The 27,284-nt window shown below is 45.6% G+C and overlaps 1 protein-coding gene across 1 annotated transcript in view; it reads right to left on the bottom strand.

Annotated features, from left to right (window-relative positions):
- The window catches only part of LOC145864303 (otogelin-like), a 194,394-nt gene extending 172,644 nt beyond the window's left edge, over nucleotides 1–21,750 (bottom strand). The window contains exons 1-4 of the mRNA XM_082969904.1: nucleotides 21,619–21,750; nucleotides 20,107–20,228; nucleotides 3,462–3,670; nucleotides 2,753–2,883 (exon numbers count right to left, since the gene is read on the bottom strand). Coding sequence (XP_082826030.1) covers nucleotides 2,753–2,883; nucleotides 3,462–3,670; nucleotides 20,107–20,228; nucleotides 21,619–21,750 — 594 coding nt within the window. The remainder of the gene's footprint in view (nucleotides 1–2,752; nucleotides 2,884–3,461; nucleotides 3,671–20,106; nucleotides 20,229–21,618) is intronic.
- Between the last annotated feature and the right edge of the window lie 5,534 nt (nucleotides 21,751–27,284).

Genomic DNA, 27,284 nt, shown 5'->3' with positions numbered 1-27,284 from the left:
GGTTATTCACCACCTGTATGTGAGGGTTAAGGACAGGGTTATTCACCACCTGTATGTGAGGGTTAAGGTCAGGGTCAGAGTTATTCACCACCTGTATGTGAGGGTTAAGGTCAGGGTTATTCCCCACCTGTATGTGAGGGTTAAGGTCAGGGTTATTCACCACCTGTATGTGAGGGTTAAGGTCAGGGTTATTCCCCACCTGTATGTGAGGGTTAAGGTCAGGGTTATTCACCACCTGTATGTGAGAGTTAAGGTCAGGGTTATTCACCACCTGTATGTGAGGGTTAAGGTCAGGGTTATTCACCACCTGTATGTGAGGGTTAAGGTCAGGGTTATTCACCACCTGTATGTGAGGGTTAAGGTCAGGGCTATTCACCACCTGTATGTGAGGGTTAAGGTCTGGGTTATTCACCACCTGTATGTGAGGGTTAAGGACAGGGTTATTCACCACCTGTATGTGAGGGTTAAGGTCAGGGTTATTCCCCACCTGTATGTGAGGGTTAAGGTCAGGGTTATTCACCACCTGTATGTGAGAGTTAAGGTCAGGGTTATTCACCACCTGTATGTGAGGGTTAAGGTCAGGGTTATTCACCACCTGTATGTGAGAGTTAAGGTCAGGGTTATTCCCCACCTGTATGTGAGGGTTAAGGTCAGGGTTATTCACCACCTGTATGTGAGGGTTAAGGTCAGGGTTATTCACCACCTGTATGTGAGGGTTAAGGTCAGGGTTATTCACCACCTGTATGTGAGAGTTAAGGTCAGGGTTATTCCCCACCTGTATGTGAGGGTTAAGGTCAGGGTTATTCACCACCTGTATGTGAGGGTTAAGGTCAGGGTTATTCACCACCTGTATGTGAGGGTTAAGGTCAGGGTTATTCACCACCTGTATGTGAGGGTTAAGGTCAGGGTTATTCACCACCTGTATGTGAGGGTTAAGGTCAGGGTTACTCACCAGTAGTATGTGTGGGTCAGGGTTACTCACCAGTAGTATGTGTGGGTCAGGGTTACTCACCAGTAGTATGTGTGGGTCAGGGTTACTCACCAGTAGTATGTGTGGGGTAGGGTTACTCACCAGTAGTATGTGTGGGTCAGGGTTACTCACCAGTAGTATGTGTGGGTCAGGGTTACTCACCAGTAGTATGTGTGGGTCAGGGTTACTCACCAGTAGTATGTGTGGGGTAGGGTTACTCACCAGTAGTATGTGTGGGTCAGGGTTACTCACCAGTAGTATGTGTGGGTCAGGGTTACTCACCAGTAGTATGTGTGGGTCAGGGTTATTCACCAGTAGTATGTGTGGGTCAGGGTTACTCACCAGTAGTATGTGTGGGTCAGGGTTACTCACCAGTAGTATGTGTGGGTCAGGGTTACTCACCAGTAGTATGTGTGGGGTAGGGTTATTCACCAGTAGTATGTGTGGGGTAGGGTTACTCACCAGTAGTATGTGTGGGGTAGGGTTACTCACCGGTAGTATGTGTGGGTCAGGGTTACTCACCAGTAGTATGTGTGGGTCAGGGTTACTCACCAGTAGTATGTGTGGGTCAGGGTTACTCACCAGTAGTATGTGTGGGTCAGGGTTACTCACCAGTAGTATGTGTGGGTCAGGGTTACTCACCAGTAGTATGTGTGGGTCAGGGTTATTCACCAGTAGTTTGTGTGGGTCAGGGTTACTCACCAGTAGTATGTGTGGGGTAGGGTTATTCACCAGTAGTATGTGTGGGGTAGGGTTACTCACCAGTAGTATGTGTGGGTCAGGGTTACTCACCAGTAGTTTGTGTGGGTCAGGGTTACTCACCAGTAGTATGTGTGGGTCAGGGTTACTCACCAGTAGTATGTGTGGGTCAGGGTTACTCACCAGTAGTATGTGTGGGGTAGGGTTACTCACCTGTAGTATGTGTGAGTCAGGGTTACTCACCAGTAGTATGTGTGGGTCAGGGTTACTCACCAGTAGTATGTGTGGGTCAGGCTTACTCACCAGTAGTTTGTGTGGGTCAGGGTTATTCACCAGTAGTATGTGTGGGTCAGGGTTACTCACCAGTAGTATGTGTGGGTCAGGGTTACTCACCAGTAGTATGTGTGGGTCAGGCTTACTCACCAGTAGTTTGTGTGGGTCAGGGTTATTCACCAGTAGTATGTGTGGGGTAGGGTTACTCACCAGTAGTATGTGTGGGTCAGGGTTACTCACCAGTAGTTTGTGTGGGTCAGGGTTACTCACCAGTAGTATGTGTGGGTCAGGGTTATTCACCAGTAGTATGTGTGGGTCAGGGTTACTCACCAGTAGTATGTGTGGGTCAGGGTTACTCACCAGTAGTATGTGTGGGTCAGGGTTACTCACCAGTAGTATGTGTGGGGTAGGGTTATTCACCAGTAGTATGTGTGGGGTAGGGTTACTCACCAGTAGTATGTGTGGGGTAGGGTTACTCACCGGTAGTATGTGTGGGTCAGGGTTACTCACCAGTAGTATGTGTGGGTCAGGCTTACTCACCAGTAGTTTGTGTGGGTCAGGGTTATTCACCAGTAGTATGTGTGGGTCAGGGTTACTCACCAGTAGTATGTGTGGGTCAGGGTTACTCACCAGTAGTATGTGTGGGTCAGGCTTACTCACCAGTAGTTTGTGTGGGTCAGGGTTATTCACCAGTAGTATGTGTGGGGTAGGGTTACTCACCAGTAGTATGTGTGGGTCAGGGTTACTCACCAGTAGTTTGTGTGGGTCAGGGTTACTCACCAGTAGTATGTGTGGGTCAGGGTTACTCACCAGTAGTATGTGTGGGTCACGTGAGGCGCAGGGCGAGGGGAACATGGAGGGCACCATGGGACACCTGACCTGGTGAGGCTCCTCCTCCACCCAGCTGTTCCCAAACATGGACAGGTCCTCTGTCACCACACCTGTATGGGAAGACAGGAGGAGCACCGCAGAACGTTACCACCATTACAGTACAGTGCTTCAGTCCTCTCTGGCTAGGTTTTGTTCCAGCCCTACTTCTAACACACCTGATTGTAGCCGTAAGGTGCTCTTCAGGACCTTGATCAGCTGAATCAGGTGTGTTACAGCAGAGATGGAGCAAAAGCCTGCACCCCTATGAGCTTTCCAGAGGGAGGGGCCACCATTACTGGAACTGACCTGTGACTGTCCTCCCTTTCTCTGTTCTTACCGTAGCTGGTCTTCAGTCCCTCCTCTACTGTTCTCTCTGTCTCTGTTCTTACCGTAGCTGGTCTTCAGTCCCTCCTCTACTGTTCTCTCTGTCTCTGTTCTTACCGTCGCTGGTCTTCAGTCCCTCCTCTACTGTTCTCTCTGTCTCTGTTCTTACCGTAGCTGGTCTTTAGTCCCTCCTCTACTGTTCTCTCTGTCTCTGTTCTTACCGTAGCTGGTCTTCAGTCCCTCCTCTACTGTTCTCTCTGTCTCTGTTCTTACCGTAGCTGGTCTTCAGTCCCTCCTCTACTGTTCTCTCTGTCTCTGTTCTTACCGTAGCTGGTCTTCAGGTCGTCCTGTACGTCTGCGTTGAAGTTGCCACACAGACCGCAGGTCCTGCCCACCCACTCTGGGCTCAGTTTGATGTAGACAGAGCCACTGTGTCCGTCCCAGGCCAGGGTGAAGCCATGTTGCTGGGTCACCAAGACATAGCGGGAGATCCTCTCCAGCTCCACGTCATGGATGTGGTGAGGCAGCTGAACACTGCATGGGGGGAGAAGGAGAGAAGGAGGAGAGGAGGATGGGAGGAGGAGAGAAGGAGAGAAGGATAGGAGGAGGAGAGGAGGAGAGGAGGACAGGAGGCGGAGGATAGGAGGTGAGAAGGATGGAAGGAAGAGAGGAGGACGGGAGGCGGAGGAGAGGATGACGGGACGAGGAGAGGAGGACGGGAGGAGGAGAGAAGGTGGAGAGAAGGATGGGAGGAGGAGAGGAGGACGGGAGGCGGAGGAGAGGAGGACGGGAGGAGGAGAGGAGGAGGAGAGGAGGATGGGAGGAGGAGAGGAGGAGGAGAGAAGGATAGGAGGAGGAGAGGAGGACGGGAGGCAGAGGAGAGGAGGAGAGAAGGATGGAAGGAGGAGAGGAGGACGGGAGGCGGAGGAGAGGATGACGGGACGAGGAGAGGAGGACGAGAGGAGGAGAGAAGGTGGAGAGAAGGATGGGAGGAGGAGAGGAGGACGGGAGGCGGAGGAGAGGAGGAGAGGAGGACGGGAGGAGGAGAGGAGGAGGAGAGGAGGATGGGAGGGGTAGAGGAGGACGGAAGACAGAGGAGAGGATGACGGGACGAGGAGAGGAGGAGAGGAGGACGGGAGGAGGAGAGAAGGAGGAGAGGAGGATGGGAGGGGTAGAGGAGGACGGAAGGCAGAGGAGAGGATGACGGGACGAGGAGAGGAGGAGAGGAGGCCGGGAGGAGGAGAGAAGGAGGGGAGGAGGACGGGAGGAGGAGGAGAGGAGAGGTCAGATAAGTCAACCAGGTTCTCCAGGTGTGTACAGTCGTGGTCAAAAGTTTTGAGAATGACACAAATATAAATTTTCACAAAGTCTACTGCCTCAGTGTCTTTAGATATTTTTGTCAGATGTTACTATGGAATACTGTAGTATAATTACAAGCATTTCATAAGTGTCAAAGGATTTTATTGACAATTACGTGAAGTTGATGCAAAGAGTCAATACTTGCTGTGTTGACCCTTCTTTTTCAAGACCTCTGCAATCCACCCTGGCATGCTGTCAATTAATTTCTGGGCCACATCCTGACTGATGGCAGCCCATTCTTGCATAATCAATGCTTGGAGTTTGTCAGAATATGTGGGTTTTTGTTTGTCCACCTGCCTCTTGAGGATTGACCACAAGTTCTCAATGGGATTAAGGTCTGGGGAGTTTCCTGGCCATGGACCCAAAATATCATTGTTTTGTTCCCCGAGTCACTTAGTTATCACTTTTGCCTTATGGCAAGGTGATCCATCATGCTGGAAAAGGCATTGTTGCTCTCAGAGGATATGTTGGTACCATTCTTTATTCATGGCTGTGTTCTTAGGCAAAATTGTGAGTGAGCCCACTCCCTTGGCTGAGAAGCAACTCCACACATAAATGGTCTCAGGATGCTTTACTGTTGGCATGACACAGGACTGATGGTAGCGCTCACCTTGTCTTCTCCGGACAAGCTTTTTTCTTGAAGCCCCAAACAATCGGAAAAGGGATTCATCAGAGAAAATGACTTTACCCCAGTCCTCAGCAGTCCAATCCCTGTACCTTTTGCAGAATATTATTATTTTTATTTTTTACCTTTATTTAACCAGGCAAGTCAGTTAAGAACAAATTCTTATTTTCAATTATGGCCTAGGAACAGTGGGTTAACTGCCTTGTTCAGGGGCAGGACGACAGATTTTTACCTTGTCAGCTCGGGGATTCAATCTTGCAACCTTTCGGTTACAAGTCCAACACTCTAACCACTAGGCTACCTGCCATCCAGTCTGTCCCTGATGTTTTTCCTGGAGAGAAGTGGCTTCTTTGCTGCCCTTCTTGACACCAGGCCATCCTCCAAAAGTCTTCGCCTCACTGTGCGTGCAGATGCACTCACACCTGCCTGCTGCCATTCCTGAGCAAATTCTGTACTGGTGGTGCCCCGATCCCGCAGCTGAATCAACTTTAGGAGACAGTCCTGGCGCTTGCTGGACTTTCTTGGGCGCCCTGAAGCCTTCTTCACAACAATTGAACCGCTCTCCTTGAAGTTCTTGATGATCCGATAAATGGTTGATTTAGGTGCAATCGTACTGGCAGCAATATCCTTGCCTGTGAAGCCCTTTTTGTGCAAAGCAATGATGATGGTATGTGTTTCCTTGCAGGTAACCATGGATGACAGAGGAAGAACAATGATTCCAAGCACCACACTCCTTTTGAAGCTTCCAGTCTGTTATTAGAACTCAATCAGCATGACAGAGTGATTTCCAGCCTTGTCCTCGTCAACACTCACACCTGTGATAACGAGAGAATCACTGACATGATGTCAGCTGGTCCTTTTGTGGCAGGGCTGAAATGCAGTGGAAATGTTTTTTGGGGATTCAGTTCATTTGCATGGCAAAGAGGGACTTTGCAATTAATTGCAATTCATCTGATCACTGTTCATAACATTCTGGAGTATATGCAAATTACCATCATACAAACTGAGGCAGCAGACTTTGTGAAAATTAATATTTGTGTCATTCTCAAAACTTTTGGCCACGACTATAAGTCTTTCATTCATTATTTTTCTGGACCTCAATTAGTTGAGATAGACCAGGGGTTGGACACCTGAAAGCCTGCACACCCAGTACCTCTCTTCCAGTTCGAGTCAAGACCAAGACCGGGAGGGGGGCGAGGGGTCCGAGACCAAGTTGTCACAGTTTCTGTTCGATTTGATTGTTGTTTCTTTATGCTACCACTGGAGGGCACCCTTATCTAGGTTCCAGGTTACCCTGATCATTACTTATTGGTTTCACCTGTGGTTAATTACCTTCTCTGTGCACCCGGCTGACTTGCTATTTAGGTTCCTCTGTTGGCCTGTATCTGTGCTTAGGGCTCATGTTTTTTTTCCTACCCAAACACTTCCTGTTTCCGGTCACAACTTGCAGACTTGTTTACGCTGCTGTGCGTTTTTGTTGCCGATCTTACTTTGATACCTGACGGTTTTTTACTTTTTCATTACCGTATATTTTTACTTTTTCCCTCACTCAACTTTTTTCCTCACTCAACTTTTTTCATTCATCCCCGGAGGTTTTATCTGGACATGGTTCGTCAGGACTTCAAACAGCCGAAGCTAAGTAACATTAACATGATGCCTTCTAATTGCAGTCGTTGTACTTATAATATACAGGAGAACGATCGCCTTACGGCAAGGATAGCTGTGCTGCAAGCCCAGCTTCAGACGCGATCGTTAGGCAAGGGTAATTTCAGTGTAGGAAAGGATGAAACAGCGTCTGTGCCACCAGTAAGTACAGATAGTAACGTTAGTATAAACCCCCTCGCACGGTCCCCGCAGCCGGACATCTTTCTCATGGCTTCTGGAGGGAAACGCTGTAGGAATGCTCAACCGGTGTCGCTTATTCAGCCGACAGAAACTTTCAACCGGTTCTCCCCATTAAGCGAGTCGGAGTCGGAGGCCGAGACTTCTCTGGTCTCTACTCCTCCCGTTGTGGGGTCTGAGACGCCGACGGCTCCCACCATTAGCTCTGACAAATTGAAAACCCTAGTCATTGGCGACTCCATTACCCGCAGTATTAGACTTAAAACTAATCATCCAGCGATCATACACTGTTTACCAGGGGGCAGGGCTACCGACGTTAAGGCTAATCTAAAGACGGTGCTGGCTAAAGCTAAAACTGGCGAGTGTAGAGAGTATAGAGATATTGTTATCCACGTCGGCACCAACGATGTTAGGATGAAACAGTCAGAGGTCACCAAGCGCAACATAGCTTCAGCGTGTAAATCAGCTAGAAAGATGTGTCGGCATCGATTAATTGTCTCTGGCCCCCTCCCAGTTAGGGGGAGTGATGAGCTCTACAGCAGAGTCTCTCAACTCAATCGCTGGTTGAAAACTGTTTTCTGCCCCTCCCAAAAGATAGAATTTGTAGATAATTGGCCCTCTTTCTGGGACTCACCCACAAACAGGACCAAGCCTGGCCTGTTGAGGAGTGACGGACTCCATCCTAGCTGGAGGGGTGCTCTCATCTTATCTACGAACATAGACAGGGCTCTAACTCCTCTAGCTCCACAATGAAATAGGGTGCAGGCCAGGCAGCAGGCTGTTAGCCAGCCTGCCAGCTTAGTGGAGTCTGCCACTAGCACAGTCAGTGTAGTCAGCTCAGCTTCCCCCATTGAGACCGTGTCTGTGCCTCGATCTAGGTTGGGCAAAATTAAAAATGGCGGTGTTCGCTTTAGCAATCTCACTAGTATAAAGACCTCCTCCATTCCTGCCATTATTGAAAGAGATTGTGATACCTCACATCTCAAAATTGGGTTACTTAATGTTAGATCCCTCACTTCCAAGGCAGTTATAGTCAATGAACTAATCACTGATAATAATCTTGATGTGATTGGCCTGACTGAAACATGGCTTAAGCCTGATGAATTTACTGTGTTAAATGAGGCCTCACCCCCAGGTTACATTAGTGACCATACCCCCCGTGCATCCGGCAAAGGCGGAGGTGTTGCTAACATTTACGATAGCAAATTTCAATTTACAAAAAAAAAAACAACAATGACGTTTTCGTCTTTTGAGCTTCTAGTCATGAAATCTATGCAGCCTACTCACTCACTTTTTATAGCTACTGTTTATAGGCCTCCTGGGCCATATGCAGTGTTCCTCACTGAGTTCCCTGAATTCCTATCGGATCTTGTAGTCATAGCAGATAATATTCTAATTTTTGGTGACTTTAACATTCACATGGAAAAGTCCACAGACCCACTCCAAAAGGCTTTCGGAGCCATCATCGACTCAGTGGGTTTTGTCCAACATGTCTCTGGACCTACTCACTGCCACAGTCATACTCTGGACCTAGTTTTGTCCCATGGAATAAATGTTGTGGATCTAAATGTTTTTCCTCATAATCCTGGACTATCGGACCACCATTTTATTACGTTTGCAATTGCAACAAATAATCTGCTCAGACCCCAACCAAGGAGCATTAAAAGTCGTGCTATAAATTCTCAGACAACCCAAAGATTCCTTGATGCCCTTCCAGACTGCCTCTGCCTACCCAAGGACGTCAGAGGACAAAAATCAGTTAACCACCTAACCGAGGAACTCAATTTAACCTTGCGCAATACCCTAGATGCAGTTGCACCCCTAAAAACTAAAAACATCTGTCATAAGAAACTAGCTCCCTGGTATACAGAAAATACACGAGCTCTGAAGCAAGCTTCCAGAAAATTGGAACGGAAATGGCGCCACACCAAACTGGAAGTCTTCCGACTAGCTTGGAAAGACAGTACCGTGCAGTATCGAAGAGCCCTTACTGCTGCTCGATCATCCTATTTTTCCAACTTAATTGAGGAAAATAAGAACAATCCGAAATTTCTTTTTGATACTGTCGCAAAGCTAACTAAAAAGCAGCCTTCGCAAATGGAGGATGGCTTTCACTTCAGCAGTAATAAATTTATGAACTTCTTTGAGGAAAAGATCATGATCATTAGAAAGCAAATTACAGACTCCTCTTTAAATCTGGGTATTCCTCCAAAGCTCCATTGTCCTGAGTCTGCACAACTCTGCCAGGACCTAGGATCAAGGGAGATACTAAAGTGTTTTAGTACTATATCTCTTGACGCAATGATGAAAATAATCATGGCCTCCAAACCCTCAAGCTGCATACTGGACCCTATTCCAACTAAACTACTGAAAGAGCTGCTTCCTGTGCTTGGCCCTCCTATGTTGAACATAATAAACGGCTCTCTATCCACCGGATGTGTACCAAGCTCACTAAAAGTGGCAGTAATAAAGCCTCTCTTGAAAAAGCCTAATCTTGATCCAGAAATTATAAAAAACTATCGGCCTATATCGAATCTTCCATTCCTCTCCAAAATTTTAGAAAAAGCTGTTGCACAGCAACTGACTGCCTTCCTGAAGACAAACAATGTATACGAAACGCTTCAGTCTGGTTTTAGACCCCATCATAGCACTGAGACTGCACTTGTGAAGGTGGTAAATGACCTTTTAATGACGTCAGACCGAGGCTCTGCATCTGTCCTCGTGCTCCTAGATCTTAGTGCCGCTTTTGATACCATCGATCACCACATTCTTTTGGAGAGATTGGAAACCCAAATTGGTCTACATGGACAAGTTCTGGCCTGGTTTAGATCTTATCTGTCGGAAAGATATCAGTTTGTCTCTGTGAATGGTTTGTCCTCTGACAAATCAATTGTAAATTTCGGTGTTCCTCAAGGTTCCGTTTTAGGACCACTATTGTTTTCACTATATATTTTACCTCTTGGGGATGTCATTCGAAAACATAATGTTAAATTTCACTGCTATGCAGACGACACACAGCTGTACATTTCAATGAAACATGGTGAAGCCCCAAAATTGCCCTCGCTAGAAGCCTGTGTTTCAGACATAAAGAAGTGGATGGCTGCAAACTTTCTACTTTTAAACTCGGACAAAACAGAGATGCTTGTTCTAGGTCCCAAGAAACAAAGAGATCTTCTGTTGAATCTGACAATTAATCTGGATGGTTGTACAGTCGTCTCAAATAAAACTGTGAAGGACCTCGGCGTTACTCTGGACCCTGATCTCTCTTTTGAAGAACATATCAAGACTGTTTCAAGGACAGCTTTTTTCCATCTACGTAACATTGCAAAAATCAGAAATTTTCTGTCCAAAAATGACGCAGAAAAATTAATCCATGCTTTTGTTACTTCTAGGCTGGACTACTGCAATGCTCTACTTTCCGGCTACCCGGATAAAGCACTAAATAAACTTCAGTTAGTGCTAAATACGGCTGCTAGAATCCTGACTAGAACCAAAAAATTTGATCATATTACTCCAGTGTTAGCCTCCCTACACTGGCTTCCTGTTAAGGCAAGGGCTGATTTCAAGGTTTTACTGCTAACCTACAAAGCATTACATGGGCTTGCTCCTACCTATCTTTCCGATTTGGTCCTGCCGTACATACCTACACGTACGCTACGGTCACAAGACGCAGGCCTCCTAATTGTCCCTAGAATTTCTAAGCAAACGGCTGGAGGTAGGGCTTTCTCCTATAGAGCTCCATTTTTATGGAATGGTCTGCCTACCAATGTGAGAGACGCAGACTCAGTCTCAACCTTTAAGTCTTTACTGAAGACTTATCTCTTCAGTAGGTCCTATGATTAAGTATAGTCTGGCCCAGGAGTGTGAAGGTGAACGGAAAGGCTGGAGCAACGAACCGCCCTTGCTGTCTCTGCCTTGCCGGTTCCCCTCTTTCCACTGGGATTCTCTGCCTCTAACCCTTTTACAGAGGCTGAGTCACTGGCCTACTGGTGTTCTTCCATGCCGTCCATGGGAGGGGTGCGTCACTTGAGTGGGTTGAGTCACTGACGTGGTCTTCCTGTCTGGGTTGGCGCCCCCCCCCCCTTGGGTTGTGCCATGGCGGAGATCGTTGTGGGCTATACTCGGCCTTGTCTTAGGACGGTAAGTTGGTGGTTGGAGACATCCCTCTAGTGGTGTGGGGGCTGTGCTTTGGCAAAGTGGGTGGGGTTATATCCTGCCTGTTTGGCCCTGTCCGGGGGTATCATCGGATGGGGCCACAGTGTCTTCTGATCCCTCCTGTCTCAGCCTCCAGTATTTATGCTGCAGTAGTTTATGTGTCGGGGGGCTAGGGTCAGTCTGTTACATCTGGAGTATTTCTCTTGTCTTATCCGGTGTCCTGTGTGTATTTAAATATGCTCTCTCTAATTCTCTCTTTCTCTCTTTCTGTCTTTCTCTCGGAGGACCTGAGCCCTAGGACCATGCCTCAGGACTACCTGGTATGATGACTCCTTGCTGTCCCCAGTCCACCTGGCCGTGCTGCTGCTCCAGTTTCAACTGTTCTGCCTGCGGCTATGGAACCCTGACCTGTTCACCGGACGTGCTTGTTGCACCCTCGACAACTACTATGATTATTATTATTTGACCATGCTGGTCATTTATGAACATTTTAACATTTTAACATTTTGACCATGTTCTGTTTTAATATCCACCCTGCACAGCCAGAAGAGGACTGGCCACCCCTCATAGCCTGGTTCCTCTCTAGGTTTCTTCCTAGGTTTTTGGCCTTTCTAGGGAGTTTTTCCTAGGGAGTTTTTCCTAGCCACCGTGCTTCTTTCACATGCTTTGCTTGCTGTTTGGGGTTTTAGGCTGGGTTTCTGTACAGCACTTTGAGAATATCAGCTGATGTACGAAGGGCTATATAAAAATAAATTTGATTTGATTTGATGTTTTGTTTAGTGTACTCTTGCCTTGTTTTCTGTCAAGACTTTAAGTAAAAGATCTGGATGTATCCTTATCTCTACTTGCTGTGTTTCTCTGCGCCTGGGTTCGAGTTCGTACTAGCATTATTGTACCACAAGTCAAGACTGAGACCAGAACAAAGTCCAATTCAAGACCACGGTTGTAAATGTGTCAAATCACCATAATAACAGGAACTCAAAATGTCCAGTATTTCTGTGTTCATATTTCAGAAGAACAAATGGATTCTTTAGATATTCAGAATGGTGATGAAATGGATGCGCAGGACAAACAGAGAGACACTCTACACATAATCACTAACCCAAACAGACCTATAATAGATAAAAAGGCTTAAGAATGTTCCAACTTCCCCCGGTCTCCCCTAACTAAATAGAGAAACAATGTCCCCCACTCTTATCTACCAGCCAATCAAGGAAATCCTGACCAGCGTCACAAAGTTTCAGGATATCTTTCAACAAAAGTAAAGGACAGTAATGTTACGAGTAAAGTAGAAAGCCCAAGCAGGTTTCAATAGTCGATAAGATATTGTTTCATGAAAGGAGTGTGGATATCTGGCCTGGTGAAGAGGTTTTACGGGCTGACTGAATGACAGCTGCTAATTATTTCATTTTCACTCCGCTGGCCCCGGTTAGACTCAGCAAGACATTACGAGACCTCACTGTCCGAGACAGAGTCAAGACCGAGTAAAAACACAGAGACAAGACCTCAATATGTTGTCTGGAGACCAGACTCACTACAACACTGTCTGAGTTACATAGACACAACGGATACCAGACTCACTACAACACTGTCTGAGTTACATAGACACAACGGATACCAGACTCACTACAACACTGTCTGAGTTACATAGACACAACGGAGACCAGACTCACTACAACACTGAGTTACATAGACACAACGGATACCAGACTCACTACAACACTGTCTGAGTTACATAGACACAACGGATACCAGACTCACTACAACACTGAGTTACATAGACACAACGGATACCAGACTCACTACAACACTGTCTGAGTTACATAGACACAACGGATACCAGACTCACTACAACACTGAGTTACATAGACACAACGGAGACCAGACTCACTACAACACTGAGTTACATAGACACAACGGATACCAGACTCACTACAACACTGTCTGAGTTACATAGACACAACGGATACCAGACTCACTACAACACTGAGTTACATAGACACAACGGGGACCAGACTCACTACAACACTGAGTTACATAGACACAACGGATACCAGACTCACTACAACACTGAGTTACATAGACACAACAGATACCAGACTCACTACAACACTGTCTGAGTTACATAGACACAACGGATACCAGACTCACTACAACACTGAGTTACATAGACACAACGGATACCAGACTCACTACAACACTGAGTTACATAGACACAACGGAGACCAGACTCACTACAACACTGAGTTACATAGACACAACGGATACCAGACTCACTACAACACTGTCTGAGTTACATAGACACAACGGATACCAGACTCACTACAACACTGAGTTACATAGACACAACGGATACCAGACTCACTACAACACTGAGTTACATAGACACAACGGATACCAGACTCACTACAACACTGTCTGAGTTACATAGACACAACGGATACCAGACTCACTACAACACTGAGTTACATAGACACAACGGAGACCAGACTCACTACAACACTGTCTGAGTTACATAGACACAACGGATACCAGACTCACTACAACACTGTCTGAGTTACATAGACACAACGGATACCAGACTCACTACAACACTGTCTGAGTTACATAGACACAACGGATACCAGACTCACTACAACACTGTCTGAGTTACATAGACACAACGGAGACCAGACTCACTACAACACTGAGTTACATAGACACAACGGATACCAGACTCACTACAACACTGAGTTACATAGACACAACGGATACCAGACTCACTACAACACTGAGTTACATAGACACAACGGAGACCAGACTCACTACAACACTGTCTGAGTTACATAGACACAACGGATACCAGACTCACTACAACACTGTCTGAGTTACATAGACACAACGGATACCAGACTCACTACAACACTGTCTGAGTTACATAGACACAACGGATACCAGACTCACTACAACACTGTCTGAGTTACATAGACACAACGGATACCAGACTCACTACAACACTGTCTGAGTTACATAGACACAACGGATACCAGACTCACTACAACACTGTCTGAGTTACATAGACACAACGGATACCAGACTCACTACAACACTGAGTTACATAGACACAACGGATACCAGACTCACTACAACACTGTCTGAGTTACATAGACACAACGGAGACCAGACTCACTACAACACTGTCTGAGTTACATAGACACAACGGAGACCAGACTCACTACAACACTGAGTTACATAGACACAACGGATACCAGACTCACTACAACACTGAGTTACATAGACACAACGGAGACCAGACTCACTACAACACTGAGTTACATAGACACAACGGATACCAGACTCACTACAACACTGAGTTACATAGACACAACGGATACCAGACTCACTACAACACTGTCTGAGTTACATAGACACAACGGATACCAGACTCACTACAACACTGAGTTACATAGACACAACGGATACCAGACTCACTACAACACTGAGTTACATAGACACAACGGAGACCAGACTCACTACAACACTGTCTGAGTTACATAGACACAACGGATACCAGACTCACTACAACACTGTCTGAGTTACATAGACACAACGGATACCAGACTCACTACAACACTGAGTTACATAGACACAACGGATACCAGACTCACTACAACACTGAGTTACATAGACACAACGGATACCAGACTCACTACAACACTGTCTGAGTTACATAGACACAACGGATACCAGACTCACTACAACACTGAGTTACATAGACACAACGGAGACCAGACTCACTACAACACTGTCTGAGTTACATAGACACAACGGAGACCAGACTCACTACAACACTGTCTGAGTTACATAGACACAACGGATACCAGACTCACTACAACACTGTCTGAGTTACATAGACACAACGGAGACCAGACTCACTACAACACTGTCTGAGTTACATAGACACAACGGATACCAGACTCACTACAACACTGAGTTACATAGACACAACGGAGACCAGACTCACTACAACACTGAGTTACATAGACACAACAGATACCAGACTCACTACAACACTGTCTGAGTTACATAGACACAACGGATACCAGACTCACTACAACACTGAGTTACATAGACACAACGGATACCAGACTCACTACAACACTGTCTGAGTTACATAGACACAACGGATACCAGACTCACTACAACACTGAGTTACATAGACACAACGGATACCAGACTCACTACAACACTGTCTGAGTTACATAGACACAACGGATACCAGACTCACTACAACACTGAGTTACATAGACACAACGGATACCAGACTCACTACAACACTGTCTGAGTTACATAGACACAACGGATACCAGACTCACTACAACACTGTCTGAGTTACATAGACACAACGGATACCAGACTCACTACAACACTGAGTTACATAGACACAACGGAGACCAGACTCACTACAACACTGAGTTACATAGACACAACGGATACCAGACTCACTACAACACTGTCTGAGTTACATAGACACAACGGATACCAGACTCACTACAACACTGTCTGAGTTACATAGACACAACGGATACCAGACTCACTACAACACTGAGTTACATAGACACAACGGAGACCAGACTCACTACAACACTGTCTGAGTTACATAGACACAACGGATACCAGACTCACTACAACACTGTCTGAGTTACATAGACACAACGGATACCAGACTCACTACAACACTGAGTTACATAGACACAACGGATACCAGACTCACTACAACACTGAGTTACATAGACACAACGGATACCAGACTCACTACAACACTGTCTGAGTTACATAGACACAACGGAGACCAGACTCACTACAACACTGTCTGAGTTACATAGACACAACGGAGACCAGACTCACTACAACACTGTCTGAGTTACATAGACACAACGGATACCAGACTCACTACAACACTGTCTGAGTTACATAGACACAATGGATACCAGACTCACTACAACACTGAGTTACATAGACACAACGGATACCAGACTCACTACAACACTGAGTTACATAGACACAACGGAGACCAGACTCACTACAACACTGTCTGAGTTACATAGACACAACGGATACCAGACTCACTACAACACTGAGTTACATAGACACAACGGATACCAGACTCACTACAACACTGAGTTACATAGACACAACGGATACCAGACTCACTACAACACTGAGTTACATAGACACAACGGATACCAGACTCACTACAACACTGAGTTACATAGACACAACGGATACCAGACTCACTACAACACTGAGTTACATAGACACAACGGAGACCAGACTCACTACAACACTGTCTGAGTTACATAGACACAACGGATACCAGACTCACTACAACACTGTCTGAATTACATAGACACAACGGAGACCAGACTCACTACAACACTGTCTGAGTTACATAGACACAACGGATACCAGACTCACTACAACACTGTCTGAGTTACATAGACACAACGGATACCAGACTCACTACAACACTGAGTTACATAGACACAACGGATACCAGACTCACTACAACACTGTCTGAGTTACATAGACACAACGGAGACCAGACTCACTACAACACTGAGTTACATAGACACAACGGATACCAGACTCACTACAACACTGAGTTACATAGACACAACGGATACCAGACTCACTACAACACTGTCTGAGTTACATAGACACAACGGATACCAGACTCACTACAACACTGAGTTACATAGACACAACGGAGACCAGACTCACTACAACACTGAGTTACATAGACACAACGGATACCAGACTCACTACAACACTGTCTGAGTTACATAGACACAACGGATACCAGACTCACTACAACACTGTCTGAGTTACATAGACACAACGGATACCAGACTCACTACAACACTGAGTTACATAGACACAACGGAGACCAGACTCACTACAACACTGTCTGAGTTACATAGACACAACGGATACCAGACTCACTACAACACTGTCTGAGTTACATAGACACAACGGATACCAGACTCACTACAACACTGAGTTACATAGACACAACGGATACCAGACTCACTACAACACTGAGTTACATAGACACAACGGATACCAGACTCACTACAACACTGTCTGAGTTACATAGACACAACGGAGACCAGACTCACTACAACACTGTCTGAGTTACATAGACACAACGGAGACCAGACTCACTACAACACTGTCTGAGTTACATAGACACAACGGATACCAGACTCACTACAACACTGTCTGAGTTACATAGACACAACGGATACCAGACTCACTACAACACTGAGTTACATAGACACAACGGATACCAGACTCACTACAACACTGAGTTACATAGACACAACGGAGACCAGACTCACTACAACACTGTCTGAGTTACATAGACACAACGGATACCAGACTCACTACAACACTGAGTTACATAGACACAACGGATACCAGACTCACTACAACACTGAGTTACATAGACACAACGGATACCAGACTCACTACAACACTGAGTTACATAGACACAACGGATACCAGACTCACTACAACACTGAGTTACATAGACACAACGGATACCAGACTCACTACAACACTGAGTTACATAGACACAACGGAGACCAGACTCACTACAACACTGTCTGAGTTACATAGACACAACGGATACCAGACTCACTACAACACTGTCTGAATTACATAGACACAACGGAGACCAGACTCACTACAACACTGTCTGAGTTACATAGACACAACGGAGACCAGACTCACTACAACACTGTCTGAGTTACATAGACACAACGGATACCAGACTCACTACAACACTGTCTGAGTTACATAGACACAACGGATACCAGACTCACTACAACACTGTCTGAGTTACATAGACACAACGGATACCAGACTCACTACAACACTGAGTTACATAGACACAACGGATACCAGACTCACTACAACACTGTCTGAGTTACATAGACACAACGGAGACCAGACTCACTACAACACTGAGTTACATAGACACAACGGATACCAGACTCACTACAACACTGAGTTACATAGACACAACGGATACCAGACTCACTACAACACTGTCTGAGTTACATAGACACAACGGAGACCAGACTCACTACAACACTGAGTTACATAGACACAACGGATACCAGACTCACTACAACACTGAGTTACATAGACACAACGGATACCAGACTCACTACAACACTGAGTTACATAGACACAACGGATACCAGACTCACTACAACACTGAGTTACATAGACACAACGGATACCAGACTCACTACAACACTGTCTGAGTTACATAGACACAACGGATACCAGACTCACTACAACACTGTCTGAGTTACATAGACACAACGGATACCAGACTCACTACAACACTGAGTTACATAGACACAACGGATACCAGACTCACTACAACACTGTCTGAGTTACATAGACACAACGGATACCAGACTCACTACAACACTGAGTTACATAGACACAACGGATACCAGACTCACTACAACACTGTCTGAGTTACATAGACACAACGGATACCAGACTCACTACAACACTGAGTTACATAGACACAACGGAGACCAGACTCACTACAACACTGAGTTACATAGACACAACGGAGACCAGACTCACTACAACACTGTCTGAGTTACATAGACACAACGGATACCAGACTCACTACAACACTGAGTTACATAGACACAACGGATACCAGACTCACTACAACACTGTCTGAGTTACATAGACACAACGGATACCAGACTCACTACAACACTGTCTGAGTTACATAGACACAACGGAGACCAGACTCACTACAACACTGCCTGAGTTACATAGACACAACGGAGACCAGACTCACTACAACACTGAGTTACATAGACACAACGGAGACCAGACTCACTACAACACTGTCTGAGTTACATAGACACAACGGATACCAGACTCACTACAACACTGAGTTACATAGACACAACGGATACCAGACTCACTACAACACTGTCTGAGTTACATAGACACAACGGATACCAGACTCACTACAACACTGTCTGAGTTACATAGACACAACGGATACCAGACTCACTACAACACTGAGTTACATAGACACAACGGATACCAGACTCACTACAACACTGTCTGAGTTACATAGACACAACGGAGACCAGACTCACTACAACACTGAGTTACATAGACACAACGGATACCAGACTCACTACAACACTGTCTGAGTTACATAGACACAACGGAGACCAGACTCACTACAACACTGTCTGAGTTACATAGACACAACGGATACCAGACTCACTACAACACTGAGTTACATAGACACAACGGATACCAGACTCACTACAACACTGTCTGAGTTACATAGACACAACGGATACCAGACTCACTACAACACTGTCTGAGTTACATAGACACAACGGAGACCAGACTCACTACAACACTGCCTGAGTTACATAGACACAACGGAGACCAGACTCACTACAACACTGAGTTACATAGACACAACGGAGACCAGACTCACTACAACACTGTCTGAGTTACATAGACACAACGGATACCAGACTCACTACAACACTGAGTTACATAGACACAACGGAGACCAGACTCACTACAACACTGTCTGAGTTACATAGACACAACGGAGACCAGACTCACTACAACACTGTCTGAGTTACATAGACACAACGGATACCAGACTCACTACAACACTGTCTGAGTTACATAGACACAACGGAGACCAGACTCACTACAACACTGTCTGAGTTACATAGACACAACGGATACCAGACTCACTACAACACTGTCTGAGTTACATAGACACAACGGATACCAGACTCACTACAACACTGAGTTACATAGACACAACGGAGAACTCTTCATTTACACCTGCTTATGAAACATTTATTAAACAGACCTGTAATCAATCAATCAACCAATCAATGAGTCGATCAAATCAATCGATTACCTCTGTCCCTTGAAGGTAACTTTGGACCTGTGCAACCTGATCTCTCCTTCCCAGGGCAGGAAGAGACTAACTGACCGCGTGCAGGAGTAGGGAGACGAGCGGCAGTCTGGGTCATTGTGGACCTGTAAAATCAACAGAATAGACTATTTGTTCATTTAGAAAACATTTTAGTTAGTTAGTTAATAATAACAAATAAGTAAATACAATAGATAAATACAGAGACATTTAGATCAATGACATTGCTATCGTACACAAAACATGAACCGAGAAACAAGTGACCAGAGCAAACAAGAGCAACAGTTGTAAAACCCCAGGGCATTCCCAAATCATGTGAAAAAATGTGCCAGGAGCCCCCCTGAGGGCACAGTGAGCAATTTGGGGATTGTCTAGCTTTCATCTTGAATGGTTAGTGTGGTGTGCAGTTAAACTTTACGAGGTTGCTCGATTCAGTTCATATGTTGGACCAAACTCTGGTCCATCAGGTCACAGTACTACCCACGGAGAGGTCTCTCGTCCATGAGGCATGGGAAGGGATTGGTTTATTAGTCATTTTATTAAGCAGATAATTTAATTTCGAGACCAGTCCCTGTTTACTACTATGAATAACTAATGAGTGGATTTGATGGATAGACCGTTGTGGCCCCCCAGGGGACTCCATATGCACACAAAACAGAACGCAGCTAGAAGTCAAAGAAAAAGGAAGTTCCAGGTAAAGTTGTTCCTTATTCTAGTTTTCTCCTGGAGCGACTTCCTCTCGGTTACTCAGCTTGTTTCAGGAACAAAGTCAAGGTTTGTTGCGGACGGTTGAGATGCATTGTGGGTAATTGCAGTAGCCTAACGGTAATTGACATAAATTAGTCTAGTAATGAGACGGCTTTCAGTTAATCTTCAGAGCAAATATTACCCCGAGGCCAAGACTGTACTCTTCTACTCTAAGACTGTACTGAGAGCCGATAACCCTTAGAAACACTGTGAGATGAAGAGCAGCTCTGGGAAATGATACTCACGGGGAGTGGAAATCCTTGCTAGCCGATGATGAATAAAATCACTGATATCAGCATTTCAGTCAATACGAATTGAAAATCAAATTGTTTTATTTCATACAAAGCGCTCACTGTTGAAGCCAAGTTGGGTCTACCATATCAGGTCATAGTCTCTACTTTACTTTAAAGCCAAGTTGAGCCTTCCATATCAAGCCATAGTCCCCACTTTCCTTTAAAGCCAAGTTGAGCCTTCCATATCAAGCCATAGTCCCCACTTTCCTTTAAAGCCAAGTTAAGCCTTCCATATCAAGCCATACTCCCCACTTTCCTTTAAAGCCAAGTTGAGCCTTCCATATCAAGCCATACTCCCCACTTTCCTTTAAAGCCAAGTTGAGCCTTCCATATCAAGCCATAGTCCCCACTTTCCTTTCCAACCCTGTATTCTTTATACACCTACTAGACCAGATATGGATCTGTGATATGCTACTGAGAGTCATGCTCTATGTTGATTAACATGCAGCAGCATTACCTGTATGAGAATGCTGGCCTGGCTGGTGTCTTCACAGTCTCTCAGCAGAGTGTAGGTACATCTCCCAGGAAAGTGATAGTACAGCCCATCAAACGTCTCGTAGTCATACTGGCCCCACGACCGACACGTCATCTCCCTCTCAAATCCTGGGTTAGGAACTGGACAGACAGACAGACAGACAGACAGACAGACAGACAGACAGACAGACAGACAGACAGACAGACAGACAGACAGACAGACAGACAGACAGACAGACAGACAGACAGACAGACAGACAGACAGACAGACAGACAGACAGACAGACAGACAGACAGACAGACAGACAGACAGACAGACAGACAGTTGGAGGGTGAATGGGGAATGTGTTGGTAGAACAGTCCATACAATTCCCAATTTATGCTGTCTGTCATCCCCCCACTTCCACCATCTATACCCCACTCCAGATGAAGCTCTGAATAGAAGACAGTTAACCTGTTTGGCATCGTGTTCCAGTAGCTTGGTATAAACTGCAGTCACATGACTCAGGATGGACACACTGACCTCCATTCAGACAAGGAAACAAACAGGGATCTGAAACACAGTCACATTCAGTATCATACAGATGTTATTCACCTTTATACCAAATACACTAACTCTACAGAGAGTTTTATTTCCATGAAGATATTGAAGATTATTTGATGAATTCTCTAATGATAGCAATATAAATCCCTTCTTAACCAAATATATAAACAGTCCCACAGTAGAATGAAACCAGCGTTGTGCTGTACCACATGCTGTGTTGCATGTTCAAGATCAAATACCTGGGAAGTCACAACTTTCCATGACGGCAGCTTTGGAGAAAGTCCCCACCTCCACCTTCCTCCCTCCCCCTCCGTTCTTCCCTTTCTCCTCCTCTTCTTCTCCTTCATCTTCTACCCCACCTTTATGTCAGTTCTTCTTCTACCTGACCTTTATGTCAGTTCTTCTTCTACCTGACCTTTATGTCAGTTCTTCTTCTACCTGACCTTTATGTCAGTTCTTCTTCTACCTGACCTTTATGTCAGTTCTTCTTCTACCTGACCTTTATGTCAGTTCTTCTTCTACCTGACCTTTATGTCAGTTCTTCTTCTACCTGACCTTTATGTCAGTTCTTCTTCTACCTGACCTTTATGTCAGTTCTTCTTCTACCTGACCTTTATGTCAGTTCTTCTTCTACCTGACCTTTATGTCAGTTCATCTTCTACCTGACCTTTATGTCAGTTCATCTTCTACCTGACCTTTATGTCAGTTCTTCTTCTACCTGACCTTTATGTCAGTTCTTCTTCTACCTGACCTTTATGTCAGTTCTTCTTCTACCTGACCTTTATGTCAGTTCTTCTTCTACCTGACCTTTATGTCAGTTCTTCTTCTACCTGACCTTTATGTCAGTTCTTCTTCTACCTGACCTTTATGTCAGTTCTTCCTCTACCTGACCTTTATGTCAGTTCTTCTTCTACCTGACCTTTATGTCAGTTCTTCTTCTACCTGACCTTTATGTCAGTTCTTCTTCTACCTGACCTTTATGTCAGTTCTTCTTCTACCTGACCTTTATGTCAGTTCTTCTTCTACCTGACCTTTATGTCAGTCCTTCTTCTACCTGACCTTTATGTCAGTTCTTCCTCCACCTGACCTTTATGTCAGTTCTTCCTCTACCTGACCTTTATGTCAGTTCTTCTTCTACCTGACCTTTATGTCAGTTCTTCTTCTACCTGACCTTTATGTCAGTCCTTCTTCATTCCTGACCTTTATGTCAGTTTTTCTTCTACCTGACCTTTATGTCAGTACTTCTTCTACCTGACCTTTATGTCAGTTCTTCTTCTACCTGACCTTTATGTCAGTTCTTCCTCTACCTGACCTTTATGTCAGTTCTTCTTCTACCTGACCTTTATGTCAGTTCTTCTTCTACCTGACCTTTATGTCAGTTCTTCTTCTACCTGACCTTTATGTCAGTTCATCTTCTACCTGACCTTTATGTCAGTTCTTCTTCTACCTGACCTTTATGTCAGTTCATCTTCTACCTGACCTTTATGTCAGTTCTTCTTCTACCTGACCTTTATGTCAGTTCTTCTTCTACCTGACCTTTATGTCAGTTCTTCTTCTACCTGACCTTTATGTCAGTTCTTCTTCTACCTGACCTTTATGTCAGTTCTTCCTCCACCTGACCTTTATGTCAGAGCTATGTCTGAGTGGCTAGCACCTATAGCTGCAGCTCCTCATGTTGCCCTGGCAACATATGGCCAGTGGTCTGAGGAGGGAGGGAAAGAGGGACAGATGGAGAGTGGTGGTAGGACCTGACCCTGGTAACCTGTTAACCCAGCCGTATTAAAGACCTACACATTAGAGACCCCCTTAGACTAAGCTGGGCTGGACGAAAGGGGCTCCGCCTCACCTCTCTTAGTGTCTGTTGTAGAGAGGTGACTCAGGCCAGACAGAGGGGTAATTGTTCTTGGAAAGGATGGGAAGTTTGGGAGAGGGATGTTAACCTTGCACAGTTAGACACAAACATCCTACGGGTGTTCACACAATCTCTTCTGTCCATAAATGGCTTTTCCCACCAAACATATAGTAGCCTACCTGTTGGCCGACGCAGTCCTACTGATGACCTCAGTGCTTCCTTTGAGTCTGAAGATGAATCGACTACAGTTGTGTTGAAGTAGTGGACTGAAGATCTGCCAACTGAAGATGGCTTGATGGATGATAGGTGGACGGACGAAGAGTTGGATGAAGATGAGTGAACTGAGGAGACATTGGTTGACGTGTTGGCTAGTGATCCATTGGCTGATGATACATTGGTTGCTAATGTATCTGCAGTTCTATGAAGTTCCTATGGGGAAAGATTGAAAAGAAAGAACAAGTAAATACAATACAATTATCTTCAACATGCACTCAGAAGAGACAATCATTTCATCCTAGCCGTATGAGCCTGTCCTGACTTGACCAGAGTCCTGCTTGCCAGACTCAGCAGCTGTTTGAAAGAGTCTAGTCCTGACCAAATATATTAAATGTTATCATTTACATATGGAGTGTCTAGTCAGTGTTTGAGAGAGTGAAGAATGGGTTATTCCCAGCAAACCAAAACTAAGCTCTTTGTAACAGAAACTGATTCGCTTTAATTAACAGTGTTAAAGTTTCCTGAGTTTAATAACGAATACATTGAAGCCTCGATCATCTGGAGAAGCTTGCCATGCTCTCAGGTGACAGATTTAATACCGAGTTGATTAAATGTTTGACATCGAAACGTTTTATAGTACAATTATACGTTTTGGTCTCACAAAATTCCAATAAGATTTATAGTAGGCTACATTGATGCCAAATCAGAGTCTGGAGTGATATGATAAAGAGATACAAAATTCCAGGTAGAAGAATTCTAGAATGAGTAGAAGGGCTGAGAGAACGTTGGCTTCAAATTGATAATCTACAATGATATGATAAAGAGTTAAAGAATTCCAGGTAAGCAGAATCCTCATGACTAGAGGTGAGAGAAGAGAACTGTCATCCACCCACAATAACAACTACAGAGCACTACACTCTTATAGAAAAAAAGGCTATTGAGAGGTTATTTGAAGTGAGCAATAGTAAAATCTATGCAGTGGTGGAATAAGTACCCAATTGTAATACTTGAGTAAAAGTAAAGATAGTATTTGGTTTTAAGTATACTTAAATATCAAAAGTAAATGTAATTGCTAAAATATACATGAGTATTAAAAGTAAAAGTATAAATAATTTTAAATTTCTTATATTTAGCAAACCAGACGGCATAATTTTATTTTGTTTATACAGATAGCCAGGGGCACACTCCAACACTCAGACATCATTTACGAATGAAGCATTTGTGTTAGTGAACTTAACAATTTTCCTGTCCTGCTAGCCATTAAGGAGTACTTTTGGGTGTCAGGGAAAATGTATGGAGTAAAATAGTACATGATTTCCTTTAGGAATGTAGTGAAGTAAAAGTAAAAGTTGTAAAAAATATATATACAGTAAAAAGTACAGATACTCCAAAAAAACGACTTAAGTAGTACTTTAAAGTATTTTCACTTAAGTACTTTACACCACTGAATCTGTGTAGCACTGTTTCTACTCAAAGAGCCGATGTCTTGGAGATAGTTTTCTTTAGGTATTATGCTGTCTGAATGGTTGTAAAGAACTTTCTTGCTAAAGGGGTTGTGGATGTTGCCGTCATGTTGCGACTCCCTAACCAGGCTCTAAGTGTTGGGTGTTCTCCTACTTGAGTTAGACCACAATATGACAGAGTTTGGTCACTCTAGACAGGTTTGCGCCTGGGCTGGAAGGCAGTTAGATTTGGGTATGTCATTTTAGCTGGAAATTGAAAAAAAAGGGTCTGATCCTTTAAGAGGTTTTAACAGGTTAACAATGATCAAAGTTAGTCAGGGAAGGAGTCAGTCTGTCCTTTCTGCCCCAGAATGTGGCGTTCCCTCCTATAAGTTCTAACCCAGTCCCTGTAGATGCAGCACATAGGCTTATTATTCCACCCTGGAACTCAGGACTCCACCACCTGTGTTACCAATCCTCCACCTCTACCCCGTCCCCAGCCTCAGCTTCTACCCAGCCTTCACCTCTACCCTGTCCCCAGCCTCAGCTTCTACCCAGCCTCCACCTCTACCCTGTCCCCAGCCTCAGCTTCTACCCAGCCTCCACCTCTACCCCGTCCCCAGCCTCAGCTTCTACCCAGCCTCCACCTCTACCCCATCCCCAGTCTCAGCTTCTACCCAGCCTCCACCTCTACCCTGTCCCCAGCCTCAGCTTCTACCCAGCCTCCACCTCTACCCTGTCCCCAGCCTCAGCTTCTACCCAGCCTCCACCTCTACCCTGTCCCCAGCCTCAGCTTCTACCCAGCCTCCACCTCTACCCCATCCCCAGACTCAGCTTCTCCCCAGCCTCAGCCCCAGCCTCCATCTCTACCCCGTCCCCAGTCCCAGCTTCTACCCAGCCTCCACCTCTACCCTGTCCCCAGCCTCAGCTTCTACCCAGCCTCCACCTCTACCCTGTCCCCAGCCTCAGCTTCTACCCAGCCTCCACCTCTACCCCGTCCCCAGCCTCAGCTTCTACCCAGCCTCCACCTCTACCCTGTCCCCAGCCTCAGCTTCTACCCAGCCTCCACCTCTACCCCGTCCCCAGCCTCAGCTTCTACCCAGCCTCCACCTCTACCCCGTCCCTTGCCCCAGCTTCTCCCCAGCCTCCACCTCTACCCCGTCCCCAGCCTCAGCTTCTACCCAGCCTCCACCTCTACCCTGTCCCCAGCCTCAGCTTCTACCCAGCCCCTACCTCTACCCTGTCCCCAGCCTCAGCTTCTACCCAGCCTCCACCTCTACCCCATCCCCAGACTCAGCTTCTCCCCAGCCTCAGCCCCAGCCTCCATCTCTACCCCGTCCCCAGTCCCAGCTTCTACCCAGCCTCAGCCTCCACCCCATCCCTATCCCCAGCTCCAGCCTCCACCTCTACCCCGTACCCAGCCTCATTCCCAGCCCAGACACCTGAGCCCTCCAACCTCTGCTTTCATCTCCCAGACCAGACCAGACCAGAGCAGAGCAGACCAGACCAGAGCAGACCAGACCAGACCAGACCAGAGCAGAGCAGACCAGACCAGAGCAGACCAGACCAGACCAGACCAGACCAGACCAGGGACA

The sequence above is a fragment of the Salmo salar genome, chromosome 26 (genome assembly GCF_965601325.2).
Source record: "Salmo salar chromosome 26, fSalSal1, whole genome shotgun sequence".
Lineage (NCBI taxonomy): Eukaryota > Metazoa > Chordata > Actinopteri > Salmoniformes > Salmonidae > Salmo > Salmo salar.
Note: the sequence above shows the minus strand (reverse complement) of the source record. Positions and strands in the feature narration are given on the sequence as shown.